The 9,768-nt window shown below is 37.4% G+C and overlaps 1 protein-coding gene across 1 annotated transcript; it reads right to left on the bottom strand.

Annotated features, from left to right (window-relative positions):
* Nucleotides 1-1,172: 1,172 nt before the first annotated feature.
* LOC103715493 (uncharacterized) lies at nt 1,173-7,066 on the bottom strand. Its single transcript, XM_008803133.4, has 6 exons — nt 6,448-7,066; nt 5,725-5,821; nt 5,080-5,252; nt 4,854-4,920; nt 4,703-4,753; nt 1,173-1,515 (listed from the first exon to the last, which is right to left on the bottom strand). Exons 1-5 carry the CDS (start codon nt 6,577-6,579, stop codon nt 4,737-4,739), a joined length of 486 nt encoding a protein of 161 aa, XP_008801355.2. The 5' UTR covers nt 6,580-7,066; the 3' UTR covers nt 1,173-1,515; nt 4,703-4,736.
* Nucleotides 7,067-9,768: the final 2,702 nt, after the last annotated feature.

Raw genomic sequence — 9,768 nt, 5'->3', positions numbered from 1 at the left:
CCAAGATATACACTCACCTGCTTTCTTCAGTTCAATTCCCTGGTGATTTCTGTTTTAAAACAACTAAATCTGAAAGAGTTCTAAACTCCATAATGAGGAATGATAAAGCTGCGCAACATCCTGTCACTATGATACTCGTGCTGCTAGCTAACTATCATGTTAGGCGATCACCTTACGCTATATTTGTTAGATTGTCTGCAGGAGATTATCCTAATCAATCCTGCTCATAAACTTAATGTTTCAAATATTAATTATGTTTGCGGTGTCCTGGGATATATGGAAATTTCATAGTATTCTCAATTTTCTCGTACTGATGGTGTCTTTTGCTTTACAAATCGATTTTACATCTTAAACCTTGTATCGACTCAAGGAAAACTTCAGCCGGGAGAAATTCCAAATTAGTTTAGAAGTTGGAAATATCGTTTTTTTCAGCTAAGGATATACTCTTTTTTCTGACACTCTACATCAGATTCTATTGATGGGGAAACATAACGGCCCATCACATTAAGCATGCCGAGACCAAACTTCCCCAATCTTCTTTGATATTGTTGGCAAGATGGTCCCAAGGTTTTAATAAATACATTCTTAATTCTGCTAAGACTTGGTCGCCAATAAAATGATACCGAGATAGGTCCTCTTCACAACTCCTTGGTGCTATTTCATAGGGGGTAATCGAAGGTCCGCCCCATGGACTGATTGCCATTTTATCTGCCCCATGGATTGATTGCCATTTTATGTTTAATTCTTGACTGAAAATTTGTGGTCCCTTTCACTCGCATGGCCATTTTGTGTCTCATCATCCCTTGGCGGTAAGTAGACAAAACAAGCCTTCATACAAAAATAAGCATACCATGTGGTAGAAACTTGCCTATGTACAGGATCAAATAAAAAATGTGTTCTAAAGGAGTAAAAGTAAGATGACAGACCATCTATCCACAAGAAGCAAGCACCTGCTATATCCCTAGATAGTGCTGAAAGGCTTAAAACATAGATACATGAACAATGAGGGCTTGCTGTCATCTGATGATCTGGAATGTGGAGGGTGCAGGAGGCACACATATTTCCTCTTTTCAATTAAATCGATGAAAACCTGGTATGGTTATAAGCCACTGCTTCATAGATACATCAATTTAGACTAATTTTCTTAGAATAGGCCACACAGCAAAATCAACTTATAAACACATACCTAGTATTATATGTTCATATATTAAAAACATACATAATTAAGTGTCCTTTCATCCTCACTACAATTCAAGCTGGAGGTGAAGGCCTAGTATAGTTAACTGGAGAACATACTGAAGTCCAAAACAAGAAAACCTATCCGAAGACAGGGTCTGCTATTTCACCAAGTATGAACAGCCCCTACTACCCTGAACTATAAACAGAAAAAGAAAAAGAAAAACAACTGGTTGCTCGGTTCGTCTAAACTCTCGCCTCCACTAATGAACCAAATGCAACTTTCACCACTAGCTGGAGTACTATATAGCAGCTATCTTCAGCAGCTCCCTGAAGTACCTGTTAGCAACGCATTATGATCACTGAAAATTAGAAAGCTGAAGAAAACAAAGCATTTAGAAAAACAAAGCGTACAGGAAATTCGGTTGTCTATTAAAAAGAAAAAAAAGAAAAGAAAGTTATGGGCATTCCAGAATTTGATTATAGAATAAAATACATGCAACTTGCAGACACTACTTAGTCAGACACCAGATACTACTGTCGAGTTTATGGAGTAATATGATGGCAGAAAGATGCGTTCGCTATATTTTCTAAAGGCGGTGTTCTGCATATGAATTGTATGCCTAGATTGTGGCTAATTGTATGCAACTTATAAGGATACAACATCATGGGAAATTTCATCCCCACAAATTTTCAACATACACCCGCTCTCAATTTTTATGCTCAAATATCCATGTGTCTCATGTTTGACTTTAACTATTATGGCATCCCCTCACTTAGCTTTTAACCTCAAAATATGTTCACATTAGGCTGTTTGATAAATAGAGGTGTGCTGCTGAACCTCATTTCACAGAACCATCTTTTATCGCCTGCACCATGTCGAACATGACAAGATACTGAACTAAAAATGAGTGCTACTCACGGGAGACCTCTTCCATAAAAGAAAAAGGCAATTCTAGAAGACCTCTACTACAAGAACGTCTGGAATACTGTGTGTTCAATAGAAATAAAAAGTGCTCCATATCTTTTCCTTGAAAATAAGAATACACCTTATTATTGGATTTTACACACCATTTTCGGGGAAATGGTCATCCAGCAATTACACTTAATAGTAACTATTTTCTTACTGAAGTTCAAGAGGTATAAAATGATAATCAACTTCCAAGTACCAACCTACAGAAAATAATCTGGAGGAAGCCGAGAGCCAACCTGCTTATAGTAGTTAAAGCTTTGGCATTGCAAACTCAAGTATGGAGGAGTAAATCTATAATGTGCTTGGCATCAGATAGATTCTGGTGGAGTTACAGATGTATTATCTCTCAAGCGTATAAACAATCACTTGCATGGATCACAGATAGAGAGCGAGAGCGAGCAAGAGAGAGAGAGAGAGAGAGAGAGAGAGAGAGAGAGAGAGGTTGTAGATAATGGCTGTGGTGTGTTAGTTATGGCAATGGAAAAAAGAAAAGGCCGTCCTGCTCCAACAATATTGTCCGAAACAATCAAAGTTGTATAGCAATAAGTACATCAAAAGGAAATCGAACTAAAATGAACCTGTGAAGTAGTGAGATATCTGCAATTGAAGTAGACAGGTCTACAGTGATTATTCTTATTCTATATCTGCAAAATCTGCTCATATTTTTTTTGAATGTGCAGCTACATAAATTTTTTAGAATATTATCATATAAAACACTTGCAAACCACACAATACCAACTAATTTATTATTGATTGATACTTGAGGGACACAGGAATCAAGGGATATGTGCGAAAAAAAAATAGAAAGTATAGGTTAGAGTTGATTATTCTAGAAAATCTTAATAAAGCATTAACAAAGAATATATGAAGGTCAATGTTATATGTGAATGCAATGTCATTCATAATCACCCCCCTTTACATTAAAATATTCCTGTTTATGTCAAGGTTTGCAAATTGAAGAAGTAACCAAAAGAATTTTGGTGGAGAGAAGAGACAAGAATACCAAGTATCGAGTAGTTTAACATGGACAGGAACAAGTGGCAATGCAGGTTTCTGTATAGAGGGAGGAGGCTTGTTGATGCCTTGACACTAATCTTTATGGGCCAAGAGGAGATTGTAACCGTTAAGATGTGGATCCAAGAATTAGGGTGAGATAAAAGAGAAAGTATAGCAAACCCAATGAAACTTCTGATTACTGAAATGAAGACTCATGAAAGGAGGCCCTAAACCACCAGAAAGCAATGCCGTATCTATACCCGAAGCAGAGAGCAAATGTATGATTAAGTGTATTAAGAAAAACATAAAAAGAAGCAATTTAGAAGCTACTAAATGCTATGAAATCCTTGGTTGCTCAGTGAGAAACCATATGAAGCTGCAAATTTATAGAAAATTACGAGTATAAAGTTTGGCAGATGTAATATAATGAAATTGACAAGCCAAGGAAACTGTCATGGCATGACTATGTAGGGAATATAAAGAGACCAGAAATCACTTTCAATTTGTTGAAGAGGGAGATGAAGCTAATAAACTCCAAAATTTGGTGAATTTTTCAAAAACCAAGCTGTCATGATTTCCTGTTAAATAATATGATTTCAGCTGAAACAGAATCAAAACAAAAGTCAAATTTACTCATCAACTTTTGATCAGCACTTCAATCATTTTTCACAGTGTGTCTATATAGACTGATATGGCCGAAATCAAGCACCAATGATCAGTCATAAAGAACACCATTGTAAGACAATTCAAACCCAATTTGTATTCTTTAAAGTTTAAACTATGATACTTTGGAACAATTGTGCTAAAGCTCGTCAATTGAAGTAGTTAGAAATTAGAAAGAATTGGAATTCTACCATACCAATGCCTATAGTACAAGGAAAAAATCAGAATATCTTCATACAAGCAAAAATGCATGGCAAATTAGGAAATGTTTCATGTGAATAAACATTAGCAACACATGGACAACAAGGAACCTTAGGAGACCAAATTTAACCAAGGTAATGAGGCAGAAATCATGCCATTTCCATTTTTTATGAACATGCAATATCACAGACCAAAAAAGAACTATAACAGTCCTGCAATTGAAAAACTTAAATAAATTTCCTTGTCAATAAAGCCTATAGTTCTATTGATCTAAATGACATTAATAATGATAAAAACCCTGTGAGCAGAGTGAAAAACAAAGATATATTAAATGATAATTTTGCAAAACTTATCGATGGTGAGGTTGCGCCGATAAACAAAGTACAGAATGCATCTAAAGCAGTTAAAATCTGTTGACAAGGCTTTAACGAACATATAAGCAAGCAGTTCTATGTTTGCAATAAAACAATAATATAATTAATATCATATCAAAACCCTTCGCCCAAAAGATTATTCAAGCAGGCATAACATGCACACGGTTACATTTATATAATAAATTGAGAAGAAAACAAAGAATACAGGATTTTAAGATTTTTGGAATAGATCGAGTTAATTGGAACTAGAAAAATAATCAAAAGTGATAATATGCATGAAAGTAATACGGAATTCAGCCTCAAAGTCCCTTCTTCCTACCTAAATGGAGAGCATGCTGGTCTAGACGGTATCCTCAATAGTACAGTGAACCTGGAAAAGTCAAAAGAAAAAAGAAAAAAAGATAAAGTAAGTGAACTATTTGTCTCCCCAGCACATGCTATTTACATCAACTTTCGAGCTGATATTGTACCTTGCCACCAATCACCTCTAGTGGCAACATCTGAATCACCCAAATTATCCTCATCCTTGGCTTTAAACTGCAACAGTTTGGAGCATGAAGAAAAGCAAAATGACGCACGTTATATAATTAAATTTCATCTTCTTGAGATAGAAAAAGAAAAGTTGAATTAAATTACATAAGCATAAACACTTTTTATCATATCATGTAATTTTCATGTATTTTAGTTTTTACTTACACTACTAGGAGCTCCAGAGCTTCGCACGGACGGAGCGCTGCTATAAAATTCTCTTCCACCATAATGCACAGAGGAGCCAAAATAGGGTGACTCTATTGATTCAGTGGGATAAGCTGACTTTCCATCCTTGTTGCTTGTATGCCCTTTGATTGGGCTGCCTTGATATTTGTCACCTGAAAATATAAGTTTTTTATAACTGAGATTGTCACTTATTATAGTCTTGAAATAATATTTTGTGTTGGATCTAATAAATTTATAGTTGCAATCAGATGCATAACAAACAAACCCAACATGTGTAGGGTAATTATAAATAGATTTGCAGGTGCTTTATTACTTAGTCCAACATTATATCATTTTACGTTGTTCTACCACTTATCCCAACATCAAGCTTCAAGACTATGTAGAAATGCCAAAAATAAAAAAAAAAAAGGATGTGCTATGCTCTGATGAAAAGAGGAATTTGAATAGTGAAAGGAACGTTGCATGGGGGGGAAAACTCAAAAATTGTTTATGAAAAACTACTTGTGATGATCAAAGGCTCCATGAGTAACAAGCATATAAGTCAAGCAAATTGAAGTGACACAACCCGCAAGAAACAAATGTTCGACTTGAAACAGTTACATCAAGAAGAGAATGTCCAAGAACCTGCTCTGGAGCTCTGAGCACTCCCAATGTGACCCTCAGTTGTCTGCTTGTCCAATGTCCGGTACAAGTCCGAACGTGCTGAATCCTTTGCCATAACCTAACATCATAACAAAGAAAACGATATCTCTGATTCTCCGAAGTTAGAAGCTACCTTTACAAACCCGAAAATACAGACAGAAACCAATCATACGCTATCACTTGAGATAAAATACGAGCAAAATCAACACGCAAAACTTAGAAAGGGTCGGTGCTAATTCAATCCTAACTACAAAATAGATAGCCATATCATTCCCGTGAAGAATCACAAAACCAATCAAGCAGATCACAACCTTCAAATAACAACTCACAAAATCTCCAAATCACGAAATCCATTTAAGTACAAACAAAGAATATAAATTTATGACCCCAAAATTTCCAGCCCACATCAGCAGCAACCCCAACAACAGAAAAAAGAAACAAATAAAAAAGAGAAACCGCAAGCCCGTAACCACAAAATGCATAACCATGTCATGCAGGCGACATAAAAGAGAGAACCAACAAAACCTCACAAACCTAAAAACTACAATCTGACACTAATAACACGGAAGTCATGAAATAAGAACACGAACCCATAGCCCAAAACGTCGAGACCAATCACGATGAACTTGTTTCGATTAAAAGAAAGAAATCACGATCAGCAGCAAGAACATGACCCAGAAACAAAGAAATGAAACGAGGATATACCGATGAAGCAGGAGGGAAGACACTGCTGAAGTAGCCAGAGGATGAGGAGGAGGAGGACTTGGGAGAGGAAGCCGCCTCCTTCTGGCCGAAAAGATTATCGGCAGTCGAAGCGGTGGTTTTCTTGCCCTCCATCCTACGCTTTCCCTGGGAGAGTATCCCAACAAACAAAACTACCTCAACCGCAGGATCTCTCTCACCAAACCCAAAACCCAACACCAGCTGCGACGCCGCGAGCACCCGAAACCCGAGAAAGGAGACGGTAAGAAGGAAACAAAAGGGTCGGCCCGGAGGATACACGTGAAGGCCGAGGCGATGACAGGCGGCGACGACGCTCCCCCTTTATTCTTTGTCGGCGTCTCCGAGCCCATGTGCCGGCATTTAAAGACGAAGAGTGGGGGAAAAACAAAAAAAAAAAAAAAACCTTGCCTTTCAACAAAAATTTCTTTAAAAAATTCCTTCTTTCTCTATTTTTTTATTTTTTTTTCTAGTTATATGTTTCCTTCCTTCCTTCTTGGTACGTACCGCCTTTCTACCTTTATCATTCGTTTCCATGATTTGATTCGATTCTCCTATTCCTCCAAGAACTCCATATCCCACTGGAATTATATCTTTCTGTTTTCTTTCATCCTTATTAATTTTTTGTTTATTTTTATCGAAACGGATAAGCAACAACATGTATGGGCCCATCCATGCGTCCGTTTGCAAGGGCCGAGGCCAGTGGGTCGATGACACGTCGGGAAGTGGATAATAAACGGCCATCTCAATCTCTGTGGGCGATGCCGCTGCTGGGTGCCTCCACCGCCCACCCATCCTGACGTTTCTCGTTGGAATATACGCGCGATGGTTGAGGCTCAATTGCGGATTAGATTAGATTAGATTTGATTTGATTTGGTGCTGTGCGGCGGCCGCCAGTCAAACTGTAGAAAGGGATTTGGAAGTGAGAGCTTTCTCAGATTGCTTGATTGGAAGGAAATTACGAGTTATTCAACTATAATTTGTTTCAATCTGGTAAATAAGTAAATAAGTTTATTCATAAAAATCGAAATCATATGACTTCCATGAAAGATCCAAAAGAGACCTGTTGAGGATTAAAAGCAGCAAGTGATAATGACCTAAGTGACCTCGATCACTTGTCGCAGACTAGTTATGGTGCAATCCATGGCACTAAAGTCACGAGCGATGTTAATCTCTCTCTCTCCCTCTCTCCCTCCCTCCCCCAGTGCAGACTGGATTTTGTGTATGTCGTTTAGGCGCAGATTGCGGGGCCCTGTTGTCAAGGCAAGAGGATACGTGGCATATTGATTCTGATCTACCATCAGAATTGTGTGGTTACGTGGTGTCTATAATTTTGTGCCCTGAGGACAAAGCGAAATTCGTTTCTTGCATTCCTCCTACCCCCAACTGGGCTTGGAATACCAATTCCTTACCACTAATTCATGGTCCCTGAAGTTGGTAGGTTTCTTAATATAGTGTTGATAGTAAAACATGTGCATCAATTAGGGTTCATTTGATAGGGTATACCAGGTTAGAAGTAATGCAACAATTCCTAAAAATTATTTATATAAAAATTGTTCGTGGAAAAAAAAATATATTTTATTATATTTAGTTGGTTGAAAAAATTACTCTAAAAAATGGCACCGAACAAAAAATTAGTATATTTGGTAGGAGGTAATCTTATATATGCATATTGTCAAATTTCTAACAATATCTTTATTTAAATAATTTAGAAAATATTTTTTTCAATTTATTGGCTATTTATGATCCATTTGCACGAAGGATATCAATTTGAGATGTTTGGATGCAAAAATATTTACATGAGTTAGTAAATATTTGTTATTTAATAATAATATATTCAAAAATAAATTTTTTGTTATAAATAAATTTTAGTAAATTTTGGTATATATATATATATGAATTATTAATTATTAATAATAAATATATCAATGTATTCAATAAATATGGTATTAACATAATATAAGTAAGAGTATTTCCATCAAATAATGGCAATTTTAGATTATTTTTACTCGGTAATCCAATGTGAAAAAAGAAATATTATCTTGCTGGTACATTCTGATTTGACTTCCACTCATCTTGTTGGTGCATTCTTATTTGACTTCTCTAGCGTAGATATTTGACTTCTCCAGAGCAGAGGCAGCTCTCCCTGTCCAACCTCTATTTATTTGGAATAATTGTCATATGGTTCATATTGAAGTCAAATATTCTTTTTATTTGGGATAATTGTCATATGGTTCATATTGGATAATTGTCCTATGGTTCATATTCAAGTCAAATATGCTTTTTATTTTGGTTCATATTGAAGTAAAATATGCTTTTTATTTTGGATGGTTGTCATATGGTTCATATTAAAGTCAAATATGCTTCTTCCACTTGAACTAAAATGACTCTTCCAGCTTTTCCAAAAATGACAAAATTTAAAATAATTAAAGCTACGAGCTAATGTTGTCCAGCAATTTGCCTGAAGAATGCGCTGTGCTCCAAGATGCCATCATCGATATCGCATACCATCATATGGCTTAAAGTCTCCGAAAGCCCTAACTGAATCAATGATGCTCCGGTGTCGGATTATCTGATTCGAAGCTTCAAGAGTACCAAATATCCTAGCCGACCACATCGCATTGGATTCGAGGCTACAGCTTCTGATACGCTATACCGACCCTTCCTTGCATACCAATTTGTGATGGAGGCTTCTGCAGGTCACTTTAGTCCTGGACTCCACGTAAGCATGTTTCCTTTATGATGGATATCATCCTTATCCCGTTTCTAGATTTTACTTGCCGCCTAAAGGTGCATTATCCGTTCAGGACCACGCGGAATCATAGAATTCCAATGCTTGTGATTCTGAGCTTTGGGGGGACTCCATATCCGAAGATTTGGTTCCTCTGTTTTTAGTGGAATATAGGAAGATTTGATATCCCTCGGGTGCAGGATATATATCGGTCGCTCGGTCCGCTCGTGGTCAATTCCACCCGAATCCTGCGAGGCCGGGCAGAGCGAGGTCCAATGGAGGCTTGACAAATAGGCGACAACTGGCATCAATCATATAGGATGGTAGGCCCAAGCCCACGTGCCTGGCTATTGGATTCATGCGCCTTCCCAGCCGGATGGACCCGGGGAATGGAACGGCCCGTAGGGCCATCTCTTCTCTCCTTGGCTGCTAGGGTGATTCCATGGTGGTGGAAGGGTATCCGGTGCCGGGGACGAAGATGCCTAAGATGTCCAAGGATTGGAAGAATGCTGAAGAAGTGAGAAAGTCTCATCTTCTTTGACATGGGGCCTCTCATCACCTTGCCTTGGTGTGCT

Source organism: Phoenix dactylifera, chromosome 14, assembly GCF_051530095.1.
Source record: "Phoenix dactylifera cultivar Ajwa chromosome 14, Ajwa_hap1_PhDact_Kaust_v1.1, whole genome shotgun sequence".
In the NCBI taxonomy this organism is placed as follows: Eukaryota; Viridiplantae; Streptophyta; class Magnoliopsida; order Arecales; family Arecaceae; genus Phoenix; species Phoenix dactylifera.
This window is presented reverse-complemented; position numbering and strand designations above follow the sequence as displayed.